General features: G+C 40.4%; 1 protein-coding gene across 14 annotated transcripts in view; it reads left to right on the top strand.

Moving 5' to 3' along the window:
* PPIP5K2 (diphosphoinositol pentakisphosphate kinase 2) overlaps nucleotides 1-23129 on the top strand; it is a 56912-nt gene that overhangs the window by 246 nt on the left and 33537 nt on the right. For 10 of the 14 annotated variants that reach the window (XR_008574727.1, XR_008574728.1, XM_054810698.1 and 7 more), the window contains exons 1-9: nucleotides 33-114; nucleotides 13804-14205; nucleotides 15684-15879; nucleotides 16592-16682; nucleotides 17578-17663; nucleotides 19052-19206; nucleotides 19592-19693; nucleotides 21472-21633; nucleotides 22755-22876. Coding sequence is in view for 12 of the 14 variants with exons in the window: in XM_054810698.1 (XP_054666673.1) it covers nucleotides 14062-14205; nucleotides 15684-15879; nucleotides 16592-16682; nucleotides 17578-17663; nucleotides 19052-19206; nucleotides 19592-19693; nucleotides 21472-21633; nucleotides 22755-22876 (1058 nt within the window). In the remaining 2 variants the exon portion in view is untranslated. The other 4 variants (XM_054810700.1, XM_054810703.1, XM_054810702.1 and 1 more) reach the window with 3 other exon arrangements.

A 23129-nucleotide genomic window follows, 5' to 3' on the forward strand; every position in this document is an offset into this window, starting at 1 on the left:
GGCGGCAGGGTGGGGGCGGGCCGCGGCGGGGAGGCGGGGCGGGCCGCGCGGCGACAGGGGTGGTGGCACCTCCTCAATGGGACGCGGGGGTGCAGGCGGCGCCACCACGCGCAGGTGAGGCAGATTCTTCCTCGTGCCGCGGGACCCCCTCATTTCTCTCTCCCCTCCCGCCACGCCCTAGCTGGCCCGGGGCGTGCGGAGGATGGCGGCTGGATCGACCCCGCCGGCTGCGCGCCCCTTTTTAGACGGGAGGCGGTGGATTGCGGCGGGGCGGGTCGCGCCCCGCCCCCCTCCATCCCCCGTGCTGCGGCCTGGGGACCGGCAGCGGTTGCCGCGGTGCCGCGCGCCTGGCGTTCCCGCCTCGCGCCCGCACGAGGAGCAGGCGGCCGTTCCCGCCTCGGTGGGGCAGCTCTCTTGATAGCGGGCGGGAGGCGGCGCCTGGGCCCAGCCGCGCCGCGGGCTGTCGCCTCGGCTTCCCCGGGCGGCGGCGGCGCGGCGGGGCTCGGCGTAGCGGGCCCGGGCGCGGCGGAGGAGCGGCAGCCACGGTGCCTGCGGCGGGCGCGGCCCTGGCCGGCTTCGCAGCGAGCGGGAGGTCCTATGAGAAGCGGAGTCGTGTCAGCTGGCAGCTTACTCCTGTGGTGGGAGTCGGTTGGCCGGATGCGGTCGCAGTGCCTGATGACAGGCATTCTTTGTCTTTCGCGCAGACCTAAAACGTGCTGTTCAGTTAGCTGCAGTCATCAGTAAGACATGGTGGGCATGGCCAACAAGCACATTTAGCTTTTTGCCTCATTTTGTATTGTATTCTCTTCTCGTAAGTAGTTTTACTGAAATGGCAGTGACATGAGTTTGCAGCGTGCTGTGCTTTCAGACGGGTAGGTGGAGCTTTTTAATTCAAAGAAGTACATGGGGTGAATGGCAGTGTTCCTAAACGGGGGGGAGGGGGGAGCTGCAGGGAGAGGGAGATGTACGGTGTGATAGGACATTTCCTAAACCACCGGATTTGGGACACTGTTAAAATCCCAAAACCTGATGATAAATTCAGTGTAAAATTACTTGGGGCAAAGGAGATTGCTATCTACATTGTGAACAAGCTAGGAAAGAAAAGCAGCAGCAGTCACAGAGCTGAGAATCAGTTACACGTAGTAACGAGCAAATATCCTGTCTGGAGATGAGATGGGAGAGATGTATAGATAGTGGCCTGTGTAACATTTCTCTTTATTCTAGTGGTGTTTTCCTGAACCTGGGGACTTTACTGGTTATTGGTAAGCTTCAAATACACTGTTTTTTCTGGCACGTTTATTGTTGCCCTGTAGTAGTTGATTTTGTAGTTAGCTGCTCTCCTCACATAAGCAGGAGCAGTGAGGGACATCAGTATCACAACCACAGTGAAATAAGTGGGTTTTTTTCTCATCCAAACCACTTAGGGCTTAGTGCCCTAAGCTGAAAAGCTGCAGTTGTTTGTTACAGTATTTCTGCATTATTGCATCTTTCTTCTAAGTGTTGTTCCCCTTCATCCATTCAAGCTGCTGCATTTCCATCTTCTGTGCATCCCTTCTGCATCATTTTTCTTCTCTAGTAGCAAGCTAAACTTTTTTTTTTTTGCCTGGGCTATCAAAATTCCCATAGAATCTTCCTTTCTTTTGGTGAAAACGTGCATGATTGTAATGATGAGAGGCAGCGAAACCTATCACTTTCAATAGGTTTTGATTCAACCAATAGCAAAACTACTCTTGCTGTGTAGAGCTGGTTTTGGCATAAGGATTTGACTGTTGTAATATTCCTGTTTTATGGTTCAATATGTGAGAAATAATAATTTTTATACTGCTTGACTTGCTTGGGTTGGCTGATTGTTTCTGTGGAAGTTTCATCTTTCTGGTAGCTGTGGTTAGAACAGATCAGGCCTCCAGATGCTGAGCCTAATGAACTTTGGTACAGAATTTCTTGCAAAGCGTTCTCATCTTTGCAAAAACTTTCTCATATCTACGAAGTTAAAGTAAGAAGTTATTTGTGAGAATATGGAGAAGCTGTTTTGACATCTTTGAGTGGGATCTCTGAAAGTTCAGAAGCCAGCCTTTCTTGAAACACTCAAGCTTGCCACAGATATAAATGTCTTTGTGTGATGTGTTTGACAAGGTTTGATTTAGAAGGGAACTTGGAGGTTAATGAATGCGAAGGTTATCTGTTCTGTGGCTGTGCAGGAGACACCTGTAATGCATGCCATATGTCAGTTTGTAGTAGTGTTTGCCAGTCTAAAAAAATACTGCCTTTCTGTCTTGAAGGGAAGACAGTGATCTTTACCAGACAGGTTTTTTAAGACTTTTAAAGCTGTTCTGACACTTCTGTTGAAGGATGGTAATGGTTCATTTTGCAGTTTATATTCTATGACTGCTAAAGAGTTGAAAGATGCCCAGGAATAGTGCGGTGTCTGGGGCTAAAACTCGGAGTTTTAGCAGATGTCATTACGTGTGTTGAAAAGTCACGTTTCTGCTGGTGAAATATTGGGGAAAAATAAGTTCTGTGAGCAAAGAATTTTATAAGGGAAAGATTAAGATACTTGCAGTGAAAACTTATTTCACTTTAAGTTTGATAATTCTAAATAACTGGAAATATTTTGCTTAACTAACTAGAAAAGAAAGCGAACATGGGGAAATCAGCCAGGTAATTACTATTTGAAAACTGTAACAGTTGTGCTTTAAGAATAGAAATCTCATTCATCAACAACCTAAAAGGCATGTCTCTCTTCGCTGCAAAGCTGGCTTCTTAACAGAATCCTTGTTCACATGGCACAGTACAACTCTTAAGTTTTTTGTCCCCTGGGCTAAGCTACTGTAATATGGAGGGTCAGACTGAAATCTTACTTTAGGCACAAATATTTAGGTGGCACAGTTGTTGGAAAATAATTCAGGTCGCCAGGAGAAGATTTAGGCATTGCAGTTAGTTGGCTAGCCTAGCTCTATAGCATTTCAAGAAATATTAGTGCCCTTGTAAGTTACACTGACAAGAATTGTTACCAGTAGGAAATGCCAGCAAGGTGGGTATTTCTGGATTCCTGTTGCTTGAGAGTGTAGGTGTCTCACGGATAAGATTTTCTGCATTAGGTACCTGCCTTCTGCTTGGAATCCAAAGCAGCAAGCCCTGTCCTGTAAAAAGAAACCCAGTGGCCACCTTTAAAGAAAACTAGTGGTCTGTGGGGAAAGTGAAATTGAATTATGGTAGCCTAATGGTTAGAACAGCTGAATGGAACAGGACAAATACTGTTTCTGTTCCCTCCTGTCTCAGTGGTTTCAGGTCCTTGTTTTTTGTTTATCAGAAAAATATCCTAACCACCAAGCTTAAAAAAGCTTGGGTAAAAGCACCTGTATGCATACTTTACTGCTGAAGATGGAGTGCAAGTAACAGTGCAATAGTATTTTGCCCAGGAAACACATTTGGAGCACTGTGGTGGGTTGACCTTTACTGGCCACCAGATACCTACCAAGCCATTCTATCGCTCATCTTCCATCAACAAGGCAGGGGGAGAAAATATGACAAAAAGCTTGTCAGTCAAGATAAAGACAAGGAGATCACTCACCAACTAACATCACAGGCAAAACAGGCTCAATTTGGGGAAAGTAATTTAATTTATTACCCATTAAACAGAGTAGGATAATGAGAAATCAGAAAAAATCTGCAAACACCTTCCCCCCATCCCTCCTTTCTTCCCAGACTCCACTTCACTTCTAACTCTTCTACCTCATCCTCCCCCCAAGCCATACAGGGGGATGAGGAATGGGGACACTGGTCAGCTCATAATGTTTTGTCTCTGGTGCTTTTTCCTCCCTCATGCTCTTACCCTGCTCCAGTGTGGGGTTCCTCCCACAGGAAACAGTCCTTCATGAACTACTCCAACATGGGGCCTTCCCACAGGCTTCAGTTCTTTAAAAAATGGAAGATTTCAGTTGGAAGAGACCTACAACAGCCATCTAGTCCAACTGCCTGACCACTTCAGGGCTGACCAAAAGTTAAAGCATGTTATTAAGGGCATTGTCCAAATGCCTCTTAAACACTGACAGGCTTGGGTGTCATGATTTAGCCCCAGCTGGCAGCTGAACACCATGCCCTGATAGGATGGGGAATAGAATAGGAAGAAAAAGGTAAAATTTGTGCGTTGGGATAAGGACGGTTTACTGGGACAGCAAAGAGAGACTAAAGTAACAACAGTACTTGTAAAAGAATATACAAAGCAGGTGATATACAGCATTCCCCCACAGCATTTTCTTACAGCATTCTCCTGGAGAAACTGGCTGCTCATGGCTTCAATGGGCGTATACTTCTCTAGGTAAAAAACTGGCCGGGTGGCCAGGCCCAAAGAATTGTTCTGAATGGAGTTAAATCCAGTTGGTGGCCCATCACAAGTGGTGTTTCCTAGGGCTCAGTACTGGGGCTGGTTCTCTTTAATATCTTTATCAATGATCTAGACAAGGGGATCAAGTGCACCCTCAGTCAGTTAGCAGATGATACCAACTTGTGTGGGAGTGTTGATCTGCTTGAGGGTAGGAAAGCTCTGCAGAGGGATCTGAACAGGCTGGATCCATGGGCCGAGGCCAACTGTATGAGGTTCAACAAGGCCAAGTGCCAGGTCCTGTGCTTGGGTCACAACAACCCCTTGCAGCGCTCGATGGGCTTTGGCAGGACTGGCTGGAAAGCTGCCTGGCAGAAAAGGACCTGGGGGTGTTTGTCAATAGCTGGCTGAATATGAGCGAGCAGTGTGCCCAGGTGGCCAAGAAGGCCAACAGCATCCTGGCTTCTGTCAGAAACAGTGTGGCCAGCACATGGTCAGTGGTTGTCTCCCTGTACTCGGCAGTGATGAGGCCGCACCTTGAGTACTGTGTTCAGTTTTGGGCCCCTCACTACAAGAAAGACATTGAGGTGCTGGAGCATGTCCAAAGAAGGGCAACAGAGCTGGTGAAGAGTCTAGAACAAGTCTTATCAGAAGCAGTTGAGGGAATTGGGGTTGTGTAGTCTGGAGAAAAGGAGGCTGAAGGGAGACCTTATTGCTCTCTACAATTACCTGAAAGGAGGTTGTATCAAAGTGGTTTTTGGTCTCTTCTCCCACGTAACAGGTGATAGGACAAGAGGAAAAGGCCTCAAGTTGTGCCAGGGGAGGTTTAGACTGGATGTTAGAAAAAAATTTCTTCACTGAAAGGGTTGTCAATCATTGGAACAGGCTGCCCAGGGAATTGGTTGAGTCACCATCCCTGGAGGTATTTAAAAGATGCGTAGATGTCGTGCTTGGGGACATGGTTTAGTGGTGAACTTGGCAGTGTTAGGTTAATGGTTGGACATGATGATCTTAAAGGTCTTTTCTAACCAAAGTGATTCTATGATACACAATGCAATTTGCTTACTGCCTGGAACCCGATGCCCAGCCCTCCAAGCAGCGCCCTCCTCCTGGGCCAGCTTCCCCCTTATATACTGAGCACTATGTCATATGGTATGGAATATCCCTTTGGCTAGTTTGGGTCACCTGTCCTGGCTTCCTGTAAAAATTAACTCTATCCCAGTTGAACACTAGGACAATGGGATATTGACCACCTCTCTAGGAAGCCTGTTCCAGTGTTTGACCACCCTCTCTGTAAAGAAATGCTTCCTAACATCAGGTGTGAACCTTCCCTGACATAGCTTTCAACCATTCCTTATCACTGGATGCCAGGAGATCAGCATCTCCCCCTCCACTATGCAGGTCACAAGAATGGGAATCTTGCATGGTACCACTACAAGCAGTTTTTCATGAGCTGCTCCAGCATGGGCCCTTTCCACAGGGTGCAGTCCTTCAGGAACAGACTGCTCCAGCCTGGGTCCGCCACGGGGTCACAGGTTCTGCCAGAAAACCTGCTCCTGCGTGGGGTCCTCACCACAGGCTGCAGCTCCTGTCAGGAGGTCCAGCAAGGGCTCTCTGCAATCTGCTGCTTCCTTCAGTGTATATCTACCTGCTCTGGCATGGTGTCCTCTACAGGCTGCAGGATGGATATCTGCTGCACCATGGGCCTCCATGGGCTGCAAGGGGACAACCTGCTTCACCATGGTCTTGTCCACAGGCTAGTGCGTAATCTCTACTCCCACACCTGGAGCACCCCCTCCCCCGCCTTGTGCACTGATCTTGGTGTCTGCACAGCTGTTTCTCTCACATATTCTCACTCTTCTCTCCCAGCATCTATGCATTATTTTTTACACTTTCTTAAATATCTGAGCTGATGGGCTCAGGTTTGGGTAGCAGCAGATCTGTCTTGGAGCTGGCTGAAACTGGCTCCATTTGACATGGGGGAAGCTTCTGGTGTCTTCTCAGAGAAGCCACCCCTGCAGCCTCTCTGCTACCAAAGCCTTGTTACATAAATACAATACAAGTACTTACCTGGCAAGGAAGACTGACAGCTCCTCTTCATTCTACAGAATGTTTCTTCAGGTCTCAGTAGAGCGAAACTGAAAGTTGAGTAATCTGTTTTGGAATGGTTGCAGTGTTCCTGCAAACAGAAAGAACTTAGCTTGTTCACAGTTGTCATTTAGCATAGTTTATGGCTTTTCATCTGACAGTCTGAGAGCTGTGCTTGGCTTGTAGGCACAAACAAGTGGCTGGCTAAAAGCAACAAACAAAGGCTACTCTTCATCTTCTCTTTTGGGAGGTTCTTGTTAACTCATCACTTCCTGACAGATTTTGGAGACTGCTTTACCCCATTGCCTGTAATGGAGGAGATTGAGACTAGCAGGTAGAGCTAGTAGTGGTGACACATTGGGAGAGTCTGGGAGGAGAGTGAGTGGGTTGCAGCCTCCTGGTTGGAGCAGATAAAGTCAGCTGCTTTTGAATATAGTAGTGGGAGAGAGAAGGGTTGTTTTTATTTTATTGAATCCCTGTGTGGGTGCCTACTACTTTTTGCCCATGCCACACTGCCTGCGAGTGGAGAGGGGAATGTGCAGTGGTCTGCCCTGCCGCCTTCTGATCCTTTGCAGATTCCCTATCTTGATTTGTGGGAGGAGACCCGACTAAATCTTTCATCTGGTTTCCTGTGAAAATACTTACACAATGAAAAAGAAACTTTGGAAAAGCTTGAGTTAATGTGTAGGTTACTTATAATGGGGGAAGATGTCAGCATATTGTGAAATCTAGGGTTTGATTGTAGCAGGTGACTTAGTTCCTGCAATGCTGCATAGTGTAGCCTCTATAATTGCATCTTTTTCCTTTGCTGCCTTTTTTAGCCTGTTAGTCTGTTTTGGTGTACATCAGCACAATTTCTTGCCTCATGTTACTGAGCAGAGCTGAATTACAGAAGATGGTGATAAACTTCTTAAGGCTGTTGTCGAAGTTTGTGTTTGATGAGGAGAGCTAAAGACTTTTCTTAGTTCCATGTTTCTTAATCAGCCTGTTACACCACTGACTGGACCTTGTACATTCCAGAAAATTGGAAACCTTTATATCCCTTTATATTTTCCATGATTATTATTTAATTTGGTTTGGGTTTTGGTTTTTGTTTTTGTTGTGCACAAAGTATTATCAGGCTAAAACTGTAATATTCTTTATGATTGAGAGATATCACGATAGAGCTGCTCTACATCATTTTTTAAGATTTAGTCCATGTCAGTAATGGGCTGACAGCTGCTACTCACCACCTCACAGGATGTGTGGTAGAACAGAACAATGTCTGTGTATGAACGTTAATGTTTTGTATTACTGCTATGTGGCACAGCAGACATTGAATATTTAAGTAAATTGGAGAGGATATGTATCTTTGCTCTGTGAGGTACAGCAATAAAGTCATGTATGGTTTGCTCACAGTGTTGTCTTAAGCAGCTTCTGTGTTTCGACATCCTTTCCGTCTTTTTCTGGCTTCTGCCTGTCCTGTCTCCGTTCTCAGTCATCTGTCAGGCCTAAGGAAATGCTATTCTTGACCATGGGCCTTGTTAGTAATTCTAGGGTCTCACATTTAAATCTGAAGTATTACTGAGTTTCTTTCAATGATCTGTAGAAAGGTGTTACACATCCACACACACCACTCAGGATCACAGTCACTGCTGTCAGCTCTCTCAGAGTTCAGACTCCATGGTTCCTTCTTCTTCCTGTCTCCCCTCTGCTGCCTCCACCATATTTTCTGCTCCATCAGCAACCCAACAAACTGGCTTTCTTTGGTGGTTTGTTATACCATAAATCATGTTGCAGAATTGGAATTTTAGGACAGGTAAAATGCCTCAGCATGAGTGAGGCAAACATTTGTGCTGTTAAAGGTACTGTTAATGAAAATGTTAGGTGTAGTGGTTCTAGCAGGAAGATCTTGAAAGTTTTTGTCATCTCACTGAGACTACCTGAAAAATTGCTATTAAAATCATTCAGGTTTTAACTTGTTACTTTGAATTGGGGGAAGCTGGTAATGGACGCGGTTTGAATATGCCTACAGCGATGAGAACTGAAACTTTAAAAGGAGCAGTATGGGGGGTGGGTGCAGGGGAGTGAGGTGTTTGTTATTGTTACATATATATACGTACAGAGTCATGTAACAGATGAGCACCACTTAGGCTTCTTGTAGTTTCTTGTTAAATTCCACAATGTAAATATCAGAAAGTGTTTTGTAGTTGTTTTGTTACAATGGCATTTCCAAAAATTGTTTTCCTGAGTGGGTTGTGATTTAGAAATATTTTATAGCTATTTAATGTATGATGTGTTGGTTTTTTTCTTGAGATAACAGATGAGAAGCATTTTTACTCTAGTTTTGTTCCATTAGAGTGCAGTAGAGGCAGTGTATATTTGTTCTTCTGATAGCTGTAGCGATACAAAAGAAAATCTGGTGAAATCCTTCTGTTTATACAGGAGTTGTATAAGTTTTTATTAGTATTTGGAACATGGCTGTTAAAACTTTGAGCCTCTTTTACAGTTCAGACCACTGCTGCTGTGTTGAGCTGATTTGTCGGTGACAGTTACTGGAATACTAATCTTTATGGTTGTGTTGGGTTTGCATGGCAAGGTTTTGGTAGCGGGGGGGCTACAGGGGTGGCTTCTGTGAGAAGCTGCTAGAAGCTTCCCCTGTGTCTGATAGAGCCAATGCCAGCCGGCTCTAAGACTCACCCGCCGCTGGCCAAGGCCAAGCCAATCAGCGCCTCTGTGATAACATATTTAAGAAGAAGAAAAACACTTAGGGAGAGAGCTTTTGCAGCTGGAGAGAGGAGTGAGAAGATGTAAGAAACTCTGCAGACACCAAGGTCAGTGCAGATGGAGGGGGAGGAGGTGCTCCAGGCGCCGGAGCAGAGATCCCCCTGCAGCCCGTGGTGAAGGCCATGGTGAAGCAGGCTGTCCCCCTGCAGCCCATGGAGGAAGGATGAGGGGGTGTAGAGATTCCACCTGCAGCCTGTGGAGGACCCCACGCTGGAGCAGGTGGAGGCACCTGAAGGAGGCTGTGGCCTGTGGGAAGCCCACGCTGGAGCAAGTTCCTGGCCGGACCGGTGGACCCGTGCAGAGGGGAGCCCACGCCAGGGCAGGTTTGCTGGCAGGACTTGTGACCCCGTGGGGGACCCCACGCTGGAGCAGTTTGCTCCTGAAGGTCTGCACCCTGTGAGAGGGACTCCATGCTGGAGCAGGGGAACGATGAGAGGAGTCCTCCCCCTGAGGATGAAGAAGCAGCAGAAACACCGTGAGATGAACTGACCGTAACCCCCACTCCCTGTCCCCCTGTGCCGCTGACGGGGGGAAGGTTGAAGCCGGGAGTGAAGTTGAGCCTGGGAAGATGGGAGGGGTGGGGGGAGGTGTTTTAAGAGTTGACTTTATTTTCTCATTCCTCTACTCTGTTTTGCCTAGTAATAAATTAGATGAATTCCCTCTCTAAGTTCAGTCTGTTTTGCTCGTGACAACAATTAGTGAGTGATCTCTCCCTGTCCTTATCTCGACCTACAAGCATTTCGTTATGCCTTTTCTCCCCTGTTTAGTGCATGAGGGGAGTGAGAGAGCGCCTCTGGTGGGCACCTGGCCTCCAGCCAGGGTCAACCCACCATAATGGTCTAAGTAAATATGGAAAACACCAGGGCTGGATTCCTGAGCTGCTGAAACATATAGAATGGAGACAAGAAAACTTTTCATTTGTGGTGTTAAAACTTAGTGAGGACTATGTTTTAAATGTGTTGTTAGGAAAAACGTATGTAGTTAAATGCTGGACTTCAGAGTGCTTAGCAGGCCACCAAAATCTGTGATTCAAATACTGCCCTATTTGTATGTTAATGTTAAGTTTGTCTGTGTGTTATTTTATATATTTAGAATGTTATTTTGTATACCTTCCACTAGTAAGTGATAATACTATCAGTTAAACTTAAGGATTTTTATTTCTCTTTTGCAGTGCACTATTTTAGTGCCATCTAACTTATTAGGGAAAAACTGAGTGAGTTCATTTTAAGATGAGAATGTAAAATGAGCAGATTTATGGTTTTCTTTAAACATTTTCTTTTTTTTTTTTTTTTTTTTTTTTACCAAGATATATCATATGGTAGTCACAAGTAGGAAGTTATAGGACAGGTGGAATGAACAGGCCATATATTTGGATGGAAGTCCTTTTATTAAACAACACTTGTCAAATTACGTTTTTCAAAATTAGCGGAGATTTTTTTTTAGCTCTAAGATGTAAAACAGAAGCCTTGTGTAGCAGCTGAAGTTTGAAGGGAACACAGTCTAATTAATTTTACCTGGAAAGGTCATTGCACGGTAGGAGATCGTTGCCTACATATTCTTGATGCTCTCTTTGGAAATGGGTCAGTGTATATTCCAACACGAAGCTTTGGGTTTTGTTTTGCATACTTTGCAATCTTCCATGGTTGAGGCATGCATGTAATCTTCTAATCTTCACTCTCCGATGTGGCTTATGCTCATGCACCAAGTACAGGAGGATCTAACATAAAGTGTCTCTCCCCCTATATTGCTACTGCTCACTTCTTAATACGGAAAAATGGTACTAGGAAGACTCCTCCCTGCTCCAGGGGCAGCAAGATGGAATTCTGCATAGGGCACCATGTGTTGGGAGTTTCTTCCATCAGCATTGACAATACTTCTGGAACAGGAGGACAGCTCCATCTTCTTGCTCTTCCATTTATTATTTCTCCTTGGTGTTCAACTTGAGAACCCTGTTTTTATGCAAGCACAGTCTTACTGCGTTTTTGATGTCAGATAACTGTAGGTGTTTTTAGTAGACTTGTGTAAGTTGTTCACTGTAGTTGCAGTCCCTCACTCTCATATTTCTCTTTCCATGTCTCTCTTCTTGGACTCTTTAATTCACACATTACAAGGAAGAAGGGGATTTCTCAATTTTAATAGTAGCCAAGGCATTTGGAGGGAAAGAATTTTAACTTTCATCTCTGAAAGCATTTATTCTAAAAAATAAATAATTTATTCATTATATCCTGACTCAAATATATGCTAATGATAGTAGTTTACAGCATGTGCTGTCTGGGAGATAATCTGATAACCATCAGTAGTCAGAATGCCAATTTAAATGCAATTCAGTGAGTCCATGCAGTAGTTTACGAGCCTGAAAATTATCAGTGTCTTTTCTTGATCCTGTCTCTTCGGTCTTATTTTTAAAAACTGTCTGAAAACTCTGGGGCCCAGTGGCGGTAGTGTAGAGTGGTAATCTAGTAAATCATCCACCTTCAGATGGGTGAACAACATAATAAACCTTGCAGAAAATAATCTGTTAACTCCAGGCAGACTATGTGACTGTTAAGGTCTGTTTTCCACAAACGAAGCTCCACTTGACAGGTCTGCTTGCCACCAATAACACCAACACTCTCCAGATTCTTGAATCAGGAAGGTAGAAAAACACTTAAGTTTCAGACAGTGTTTAACTTGTCAGGTTATATCTTTGTTATTTGTAGACAAATATGTTGTGCTTTCCCTTGAGTCTTTAGTTGTGTGGTTTTTACTTGCTTTGAGAAGTAATCACTTTGGGTTAGACTCAGTGCCAGAGATCCTCATGAAATAACTAGTCATTAATTGCACATAAACTTCACAACTTCTGTTCTCACTTAGTGCACTACGGGAATAGGTAGGGGAAAGAAAGCTTATAAAACCTCTTTTGATGACCTCCTGCTTATCTGCTTCAAGCAGTTGCTTTTCCTTCTTTATGAGAAAACCTCAGGTTTTAAAAATCTGTTAAGACACTTGTGTCCAATTTACAGAATTTGGGTGGTGGGAGGGGAAGCTGATGCAACAGGAACTGTTAAACTTCATTTTCAGCTTTACCATTTTTGGGGGTCTTTTTTTTTTAATACCATTTCAAAATTCTGTATTAGTTGCCAGTATACGTTGACAATAATCTCTGCCTTTCTGAAGCTTGCTAGAAATAGGATTTGGAAAGTTCACTTTCTTCAGCCTTTCATAAACAGGATTGATTTATCTCAATACCCAATTTCTAACTGTCATGGGAGCAAGATGAATTAGGTGTTTGAAATTTCATTTTGTTCTTGTTGCTTGAAGGACAAATGGCTGCAGTTTCACATTATAAGGGAAAGTAGTTTTTCATTATCGGAATTGAAGGAGAGCAGAGAGATAACAAATACATTGAAGAAATGAATCCCTAATGTCACACCAGGATCCTTATGTGTCTGTTTGGACCTCAGCTTCAGCTTCTGGACCTAAAACAGCTGTATTGTTTGCCCATGCTTAACCTATTGCTCTCTGACTTAGGACAGATTCTTTCTGGGTAACTTTTGCTCTGTTTACCATCCTCCTTTACAGGAAGCTGAATGGCTGATCACCATTGGGAATTTACTATTGCTTCACTTTGTTAACAGAACAGCCAAAGTAATTTTGACAGATATTTAAAGACAAATTCAATTCTGCTGAGACATCATTGTTGAATGGCACTTACGTAATGATCTGACTAATAAACAACTTAACCTAAAGCATTTGCTCAGATGAGCTTCTAAACAAGTAACTGTTTATTAATTTTCTAAGTAGTAATAATGGATTGTAAATAATAGTATAAAGCCATGCACAACTTACAGCAAGAACGGTTACCTAGTTAAAACAACAGAAGACTGAGCTCTGAGTCTCTGTTTCTGCATACAAGTTATTTGGCTGAGATTTTATTTTCACATGACTGATTAAAAGGGTACAATATTTGTTTACTTCACTGGTACATTTGTGCTTAGAAGTACTTTTGACAGAAGGCAGTGCTAGTGTACATCTCTGTAAATATTAATTTTTCAGTGTGAAAATAAAGCAATACTTTGGAAATAAATAAGCAAAAATCAAGCCGGCACATACATTCTGCTTTCACACCGAAGATTCACCCAGTTTTTGAAAGAATAGGTTTCTATTTTAGAATAGCCCTAATGGAAGCTTTATATGCTTTTTCATTAGCATTTTCGTCTGTTTGCCATTGCCATTTGATCAGGAAACTCGGGGAAAAAGCAGCTCATGACAGGGATGGTGAGTTAAATGTCAGAAATGCTGGAGAAGATTTTTGTTGTTTTATCTTTTTATAAAAGATATACTCTGCACATTACCCTTCTTAAATTAGGAAAAAAATACATTTGACAGTTTTTACTTTCATGAGTTATATTGTCTATTTTTAAAATGTCTGCGTCAGTAGTTTGAAAATGTCTTGAAATTATTCTCCCTGCTCAAAACATACATGTAGAAGTGTAGACAGTGTAGTGTGTATGGTTTTATTTCTCATGATTTGCTCAGAGGTGTGCAAATGCCCAAGCGCTTTTTCTTAAATGAGAAGAGTTTATTTTTATGTGCCTTTATTAAGTGTGTTTTCTTCTTTTTGTTGTTTGTTTGGATATTTCTTTCAGGTTAAAAATTTGTTGTATCATCTCAGGGAAGCAGTAGCCTGTTGTGGGTTTCTTGGAGCAGTAACTCAAACCAGTAATGAGCAGATGATACCAGTTAAACAGTGTCTGGCAGACAACGTCATCACGCTGGCAACACTGCACAAGCAGCATCAAAGAGCTGGGGACTTCTGTGTTCCCGAGTCAGCAGGAAACATGCCCAGTATCTCAGCTGCCAAAGTGGCTGCAGTTTCTACATAGATCTCTGTAGATCTTGTAACCATGTCTGTTAGGGCAACAGAGAATGATCCTCCTAGATTCTTCGTGGGTGGAGAAGATGGAGAAGAATTACTGGACTCTGCCAGATCTACAGATTATGAACACTTCTATGACCATGGGGAAGAAGAGGAGGAAGAGTATGACTCTGTATGTATTGCAGGGACATGTGTTTACTATTCTGTATGTTCTCTAGCATTATTTTACTTTGAAATGGCATTAGATCACAAAAGTCTAATACTGAAGTGGTGTTCTGAATTGGGAAGTTGTTCCTATTCAGATAATGATCTGTCAGTTATGTTTGGAAATGCAACACACTTGAAAAGTAGGTATACCTTGAACTTTGAAGTTGATGTATTTGACTTTAATACAGAATTTCAGGGCAGCTGAGGTTGATGTGCTAGCCTTGCAGATGTGATTCGGATTTTGGGAGTGAACTTGATGGCATAAGCCTTCATTTAATTTATTTGGATAATTAGTAGCAAACCCCCAATTTTTCTTTTGTGGGTGTTATCAACTGTTGGAGAGTTAACTGTTGATTTTTCAGTTTGAACATTTCTTTTTTCATCTTCTTGTTGTTTTCATTAAGATCTGACATGTTTTCATTCTTCTTCCTTACCTTGGTGTATAGAAAGTGCATGCTAATCTTAAGTTCTACCTTATTATCCTTGCAGAGTGTTCTGAATTGTATTTTAGCACTGTGCTTACCAATTTTAATTTAAGATAAAAACTTCTAATCATTTTCTTAGCTGTATTTTGCTGTTCTTTTAGTCTGTAACATTTCACTTTAGGGAATAGGTTAAATTTTCACTGATTGCAAGAATGTCTAAAAAAATGTAAATGCAAGGAAGTGTTAATAAAACACTTCACCATGATTAAAAGTAACTTGGAAATGCAGAGAAGTAGCGCAAAGTTAGCAGCTCAGACAGCTCTATTCAGTTTAGCAAGGGAAGGTAATTGGCTATGTTTTAGAAGAACAGAAAGATGAAATAAAAGATTGTTCTGGGGTTTTTTTTGTTTCTTTTTAAACAGAGTAGGTTGGCTTTTGCATTTAGGAATACCGTTAGGGTAAAGAAATTTTTAAAGGCTTATAACATGAAAGAAAATACAGAGTATATAGAAGAAAAGTGGAACTGTCTATGCACAAAATAGCTCAGAAATCTAGAACAGAATTTTCTGGTTTACTAGTTTTCCTTTTCATAATTCACTTGTATTGTTAGGTAGTAAGATGAGAAGCCTTGTAACTACTAAGTAGATGTAGAAAAATTAGTTTAAAAATGAATTGCTAGTTAATTTCAGAGTAAGCCATAAGTACGATTTCATTCAGATTTGACATTTCAGACTTAAATTTTGATCCTGTGTATTTGTTCCTGATACAATACTCAAAAATGTAGTGTAAAGCTATTGAATAGTTTCATTTTTTTAGACATTTTTCATAAATATGCAGTGTAGCATATTGTCACACTGTATTTTGTTACCTGCTAGCCATTTACCTAATTAAACACTAAATTAAAGGTAGTAGGTGAATTTTAACAGAAAATATCTGCTCTACTATTGTGCTGCTAAAACTGTGTTATGTTCTGAGAAAACTTAAAAATAATAATTTCTTTTTTCCCCCCACTCTGCAGCCACCAGAAAGACAAATTGCAGTTGGGATTTGTTCAATGGCTAAGAAATCAAAGTCCAAACCAATGAAAGAAATTCTTGAACGCCTCTCCATGTTTAAGTACATAACTGTGGTAATATTTGAAGAGGATGTAATTTTGAATGAGCCAGTAGAAAACTGGCCTTTATGTGACTGTCTCATTTCTTTTCATTCTAAAGGTAAATCTTCTAATAATACCATAAATATTTTGACATTAAATAATTTAACCAGTTTGAGGGTCTTTTAAATTTTCTTTGTCTTGTAGTTTTGTTGGATTTTCCTGAAATGATTCGTCTTGTTTAATATAATACAACTGACTCATAAAGTTCAAGCTTTTTAAATGATACTGTTTTCATTGGTTGAGAAGGTCCTGTCTGACATGGTATTTAAAATAGCTATTCTATTGGTAAATATTTGTGGAGCCAATGGAAATGGTGATCTAATACTTGGTCCCATAGCTGTGAAGACATGTTGCTTTCTCAATGGGAGTGTTGAGTCTCTGGCCACTTGTTTGTGTATCTCTGCTAATATCTAGGGTTATTTTGTTGGGCTGAGCAGTGAACCAGAGATGAGTAGACTGAAGTTAAAAATCGTGTTTTCAGGCAGAGGCACTAAAAGCCTTAGTTCTGGCCCTGTGTAAGTGGAGGGCATGTTGAGTGAGGAGGAGGGAATTGGAGACAGGACCACTTCTTTTGGCAGCCTATACTGAAATAAGACTGTAGTTTCATGATCGTCTTAAGCTGACGTTATGTGTGTCTATAGTTGAGGGATTATCCTCCCACTTAAGTCATATCTCTGGTTGTACTACAAAGCTTGAATGTGAAAGTTCCAAACTATTTACTGGTGTCCGGTGTTGCAGTTTTAATTTATTTGCCTTAATAAATATTTTAGGATTTCCACTGGACAAAGCAGTTGCCTATGCAAAACTCAGGAATCCGTTCATAATCAATGACTTGAATATGCAGTATCACATACAAGACAGGCAAGTAACACTAATTACCTTTAAACAGCAAACTACTTTTAAGTTTGAGACTGTGAGAATCTGTTGGTATTGCATAGCAACAGTTCCAGTGTATTGTACAGTAGTCTAAATAAAATTGCAGTGAATGTTATGTTTTATTAATGTATGCATAGTTTTCTGGGATATGTCTTTAGTTGTGTTTTTTCTTTAACTACTTTTATATTCATACATCTTAAGATTTACCAAGGTAGAAATTTGGTGATACATTTGTCTAAAGCTTAGCAAATAAAAAAGTTTAAACTCTGAAAATATGTATACCGTAGGTATGTATAGCAACTGTACAACTTCCTATAATTGTAGAATTCATATGATTTACTAAAGGCTTTTTTTCCTTTTAAGTGGATACTTAACAGAAGTTGTTGGTATTCAAAGATCATGTGGTTATTCAAAGTGAATTTTCTTTTGGGGCTGCAGTCATGCATAGCAAATACTACAAAACAATGGTGAGCAAAATAGATAAACATTGGAGCCTTCTGAACAGTGACCAGACTTGCTGTTTTCGATGCCTTCACTTTCTGTCTTGTATAAACTTTTTCAACCCTTCATTTTAATAATCTCCTTTAACAAGAGAATTGCTCTATATAAATTGCTGTTGCACTGCCAGAGTGGAGAGGACAGGACTGGCATAGCAAATTACATTTTTATTGATATTGATGAGATCACTGCAAAGGTACAGCTATGTCGGTAATCTTTAAAGCATTATATTAATAAGTAGACTATTATATATGTAATCTTATCCTGTGTGATTTTAAAAAAAAATTATATGTATTTTTCTCCTCCCTTACTCATGGACTATAAAATACAAATATTGGCAGGATTTGCTGTCTTACTGTGCAACTTTTGTTCTTTTTTCTAGGAGAGAAGTATACGGTATTCTTAAAGCTGAAGGCATTTTACTTCCTCGCTATGCAGTTCTGAACCGTGATCCAAACAATCCCCAAGGTAAAAACTGATGACTGAAATATCAACCATTGACATCTCTTTGTTTCCACTGAAGAACAGTACGTACATAGTGGAAAGCTATATTTCACTTGCCAGAAAATTAATTAATTGGTGCAGAAGTTGATTTCTTCTATGGTATTTGAAGTATTGTTGTGGATTAACTCCTCCTGGCTGTGGGGGCAGTATGTGAAACAGAAAGTGCTTTGTAAGCACTGTTCAGCAATAACTAAAACATCAAGACTGTTCTGATCACAAATTCAAAACACAGCACCATATCAGCTGCTGTGAAGAAAATTAACTCCATCCCAGCCAAAGGCAGTACAAGTATGCCTCTGAAAAGCATAATTCTGAAGCCTGGGGTCACAATCCTCATACAGCCATCATAGAACAACTAGAATATAAAGGCCTCAAAGCTCAAATTGAGATTCTAGTATGTCACCAAAGACAGCAGCATTCATGATGTTACATTACCCACAATAATTAGTAGTTTTACTTAGGAAAGTAATATTGACAGAAACAAGTCAAGCTATTGAATACTTTCCCTTCTAAGTAGAAGCAACCATGTAAGGGAAATCTAGTCCAGGCAGATCGGCAAATGATATACTCTGAATATAAATTTGAATTAATTCTTTCTGTACCTGAAAACAAACTTAACAGCTTTTTTCTACTGAAATGAATAGGAGATTGCAATGTCAGGTCAAGACACAAGAGTAAGAGATAAGAAAAAATAAAGAAAATTGAAGTATTACTGTGGTGTAGCTCTTAAGAGGTAGGGAATTTTAGGTTAAAAGGTCTGCATAATCTAGGGGGAAAATGACTCATTTATGCTACAGCAGTCAAATAAAAGCTACTGCAAACAGCCAGCCAGTAGTGAAGAGATTACTGATCCCTCATTCCAGAGGACCTAATCCTCTGTGCAAGGTGCATCAATCACACAGTATGAGACATTTCTCAGCCTGTTAAAAGTACTATTGCATCTGGCACCACAGCATGTTCACTGTCCATCTGCCATCCCCCTGATATTTCAGAGAAAGGCATGGAGGAAAGACAAACAGCCTACCCCCTGTCTACAAAACATTTCCAAAAAAATACCACCCATGCAAGCTTATGCATCTGTAGGAGATGATTTCCTGTCTGACACTGAGGGAATCAACAGAAATGTAATATTAAAGTAATGCAATGTAATATTAAAGTAACATGATATAGACATGGTACAGCAGATGTGTTTAGCACATGATCATCAAGTCTTTGTGCAGTCAGTAACAAATCAGTGAACCAAAAATGTAATACAGTCTTTTTATTTGAACATACAAAATTATCTCAAATCTCTAATAATTTCATTCCATGAATATATTATTACATCTCTGTTTTTCACACTGTTTCTTCAGAATGCAACTTGATTGAAGGAGAAGATCATGTGGAAGTGAATGGAGAAATTTTCCAAAAGCCTTTTGTAGAAAAGCCAGTTAGTGCTGAGGACCACAATGTTTACATTTATTATCCAACATCTGCTGGAGGTGGAAGCCAGAGGCTCTTTCGAAAGGTGAGGGTGTTGTACAAAGCTATTGAAAAGTCGTAGATGTCTAACAGAATTGCAGAGTAATTCTGTCCTATCCATATGTTAGCTGGGAACTGTTTTGTCATGTCCTGCTTTCGCTGAGTAGTTGGCAGATCAGAGAAATGCATTTCAGGAGAACATGTAGATTGTTCCTTGCAGTAGATTGTCAGCCACTGCAGATTCTTATAGGTAAAAGAAGCATACAGTGCACTTTTAGAATCTTAGAAAAATCTTTTGGGAATGATCAAAACCTGCTTGCTTCATTTGGTACAGGAGATGTTTTCTCAGTACAAGTGTGTTATTGTAAGGAGTTTTAAAGCTTCTCAGGCATTAGCCTATGAGTTTATTAATGGAAAAATATTCATTTCAGATTGGCAGCAGAAGCAGTGTTTATTCCCCTGAAAGCAGTGTGAGAAAAACAGGCTCCTATATTTATGAGGAATTTATGCCTACAGATGGCACTGATGTGAAGGTATGACAACTGTGGATTCTTATTTATATTTAGAACAATCAAGTATTCCAAGAGCTTGTGAGTTTTAAATATGAAAGTATATCTTTATGTCAAGGATTAATTTTAATGAAGTTTTGACACAGTTCATAAGTAAAGAATGGAATTCTTATTCTAGCTAAACACAGTACTTGTAATGTAGAACAGCTTTGCTTATGTTGTTGGAATCAAGTGTTGGAGGCTTATTATGCAACACATTGTCTTTCTTTTTTGTACTATATTAATGCCAAAACAGCATATACTTTTCCATGTAAACAGATAGATGCTGCCTAGATATTTTATCTGAAGGTTATAAAGAAATCTCTAATTCAAATAGATTTTACCAACTATCTTAGTATTCTAATTAATAAATATAAGTTACTAAAATTATATGAAATTGCAGAAAATAATGCATTGACTTTATCTGTAATTATTTTCACTCTTTTGTTCATTTATTTTCCTGACATGTAAAGAATAGGTGTCATAAGAGTGCTAAAATAGAGCAGTAACAGAATAGGTGTTAAGCCAGCCATGTATGGAGATTGCTTTCTTTCCTTTGTGTTAGTTCCAGCTATTTTAAGCCCATTGCAAAAGATGTGAAACAAATGTTTTACAACATGCATGAAAGTTCACTGTATTTAGACAAAAAGTGGAGATTTAAGGAGTGCGAGATCTAATCCAATCTGAGGCCAAAGAGCCCTTTTATCAAGTGCAGTCAACTTCTTCCACTCGGTGACATGAGGGAAATGCTCATTTTCTCAAATTCCATGTTCTTTAAGTTGCTCTGTTTTCATAAGCTATACTCTTCAGATGTACTGTGCAACACTTTGCAATAGGTTAATCTGAGTTTACAGACATCTGTGTAAGAGCTTTACAAACTGTTCCCAAAGAGAAAAGTTTCTTGCAACCTGAAGAGATGCAAATGAATTAAGGGGTGGGGACTATTTTGACTACTTGTACTGTAGTCATCAAGCAGCAGCTGTGGACATTAGCACCCCAAGTAAATAATGGATTTTCTTCAAGTAACAGCACTGTCAGCTTTATATTAGGCAGCTTCACCCAACTCAGCCTCTTGCCTGAATTGACTAAATTGGCAGTATTTGTAATCACCTGCTTTGGTTGAATACTTTTTTATCAGAGCTTAGAGTTTTGTTTTTAAAGTGACAGTAGCCCATTTTTGAGAGCTGCTGACAAGTCTCTGCTAGCATATGCCCCAGTCCTTTCAGTGAGCACCAAAACTGTGGCAGAGCAGATAGCACAATCATTCTCTCAAGCCCTTGCCTTGTCATGCTAAAACTGGGCAGATCTTTCCTTTGTTTAGTCCTGCCTAAAGTATGAAAATATTTTTAATAAAGATAATTGCTTAGTCCTGCAGCCAGATTTCCACAATCAAGTAAACTGCAATAATTCTCAAATTAATCTGCTCTCCAAGTTCTGCAGATGTTTTGGACAGGAAAACATTCTTTACCTCTGTACCACCATAATTAAGGAATTCATTTTTATTCATCAAGTTTTATAATTTTTTTTCTTTACCTCCACTCCAGCTCCTCTTGCTTTATGCTAGGTTGTCAGTGAATGATGAGTGTTCTCTGAAGGCAGAGAATGCCATTGAAGAATGTACTTTAGAGTGACGTTTTCAGTGATGAAAGGAACTACTATCTTTTGAAGTCATTATCACATTTGCCATAAATTTAGCAAAATGTATTTGTATATGTAATGTACTTCAATTACACTGAATCAAGAGTTCATGTTTTTCAATAAAGGTGTACACGGTAGGCCCTGACTATGCTCATGCTGAAGCCCGGAAGTCTCCAGCTCTGGATGGCAAGGTAGAACGAGATAGTGAAGGAAAAGAAGTGAGGTATCCAGTCATCCTGAATGCAAGAGAGAAGTTAATTGCTTGGAAAGTATGCCTTGCATTTAAAGTAAGCCAATTGTGTTCCTATCTGATCAAACATTTAGTGTTAATTAATTGTTTACCACATGAAACTTCTGTAGGATTTTAGTGTACAGAGCCAGCAGTGATAATTGCTGCAGAACTTCTAAGAAGGTGAAAAGTTGAACTTCCACATCCACATCTTCTTTTAATCGTGAAGAATTCTTCCTTTAATGCATTGAAAAGTTCTGGATGGGTTGCCTAAGTTTCCTGAATTCACGTGTGGCTATTGTGATTTGCTAGTCCACAATGTGTCTGTTCTATGCATAATATTATGTTCACACATTTTGTTGATGGTTTCTAAGTTAGCAAAACACAATTTCAGTAGTTAAGTTTCTGTAACTTTTGTTACCTAGTGTTTGCATCAGCCCAATTAAATGTTAATTTGGTACTGACATGACTTGGTCCTTATTTGAAGTGTTTGATAGTTTCCAGTTTTGTATAGTTTAAGATTTCTTTGTTCAAAACTTCATCCAATCTTTTACTCTTCTTTCACCTGTCTTATTAAAAGGTTGTCTTTCCGTCAGTCTCATTACCTGTGTGTAGCTATGATGGCATTCTGCAGCCTGTAGGGTGTGAACCTCTGTCACCTAGCAAAGTGGACTTTGAGATCTAGAAAAGTAATCCATTGCAATAGCATCTAGTATCCTGTACTAATTATGTCAATATTATGTCAATGTCAAAACTGTCCTGTCAAATTTAAATCTGGACAAAAATGGTTTTTTCGATATTTTGTCATTTCTTGCCTGCCACCCTTAAAAGCTATGTGTAGGGGGAAACCACTGTCAGAATGGGGAATTTGTCGGCTCATCATAGGTTATGCTGTAGATCTTGAAGGTTAAGTTTGCCTGCATGTGAACTTCAATACTGATACTGCTAGCGATATGTAGGAAGGATAAAATCAAGTTGGGGATGCAAAGTTAAAAATGGGAAGATGTTTGCATGACATGAGCCAACCTAACATGGAACTGGCAAGAGGTACTAAGTATAAAATCTGTCATATTTTTGTTATGTTTTCAGATGAATACCATGTTAAAATACAAAGTTTATTTAGAATAAGCAATCCTAAGGAAGCTGATCAATGACTTGAACTTTTATTCTTAAAAACAGCAAACAGTTTGTGGCTTTGATTTGCTGCGTGCTAATGGACAGTCCTATGTCTGTGATGTGAATGGCTTCAGTTTTGTGAAAAACTCCATGAAATACTATGATGATTGTGCTAAGATACTGGGGTAAGAGTTTACTGATTTATTTCAGGAGTTTTACTTATTCATTCTGTTGTATGTGACTATAGTTTATATACTTCTTATTCCTAAATTAATTATTTAGAATGAAATATCACATAAAATAGGTCCTTAAATTAAAAAATAAAATAAATATTGAAAAGAATCTTTAAAATATTAAGAAGAATCCTAAATCAATAAATAAATACTATATAAATTCCTTATTCCTAAAATCATCCAAAACATCTGAGTCTGAGTATTT

Source organism: Grus americana, chromosome Z (genome assembly GCF_028858705.1).
Source record: "Grus americana isolate bGruAme1 chromosome Z, bGruAme1.mat, whole genome shotgun sequence".
Classification (NCBI taxonomy): Eukaryota; Metazoa; Chordata; class Aves; order Gruiformes; family Gruidae; genus Grus; species Grus americana.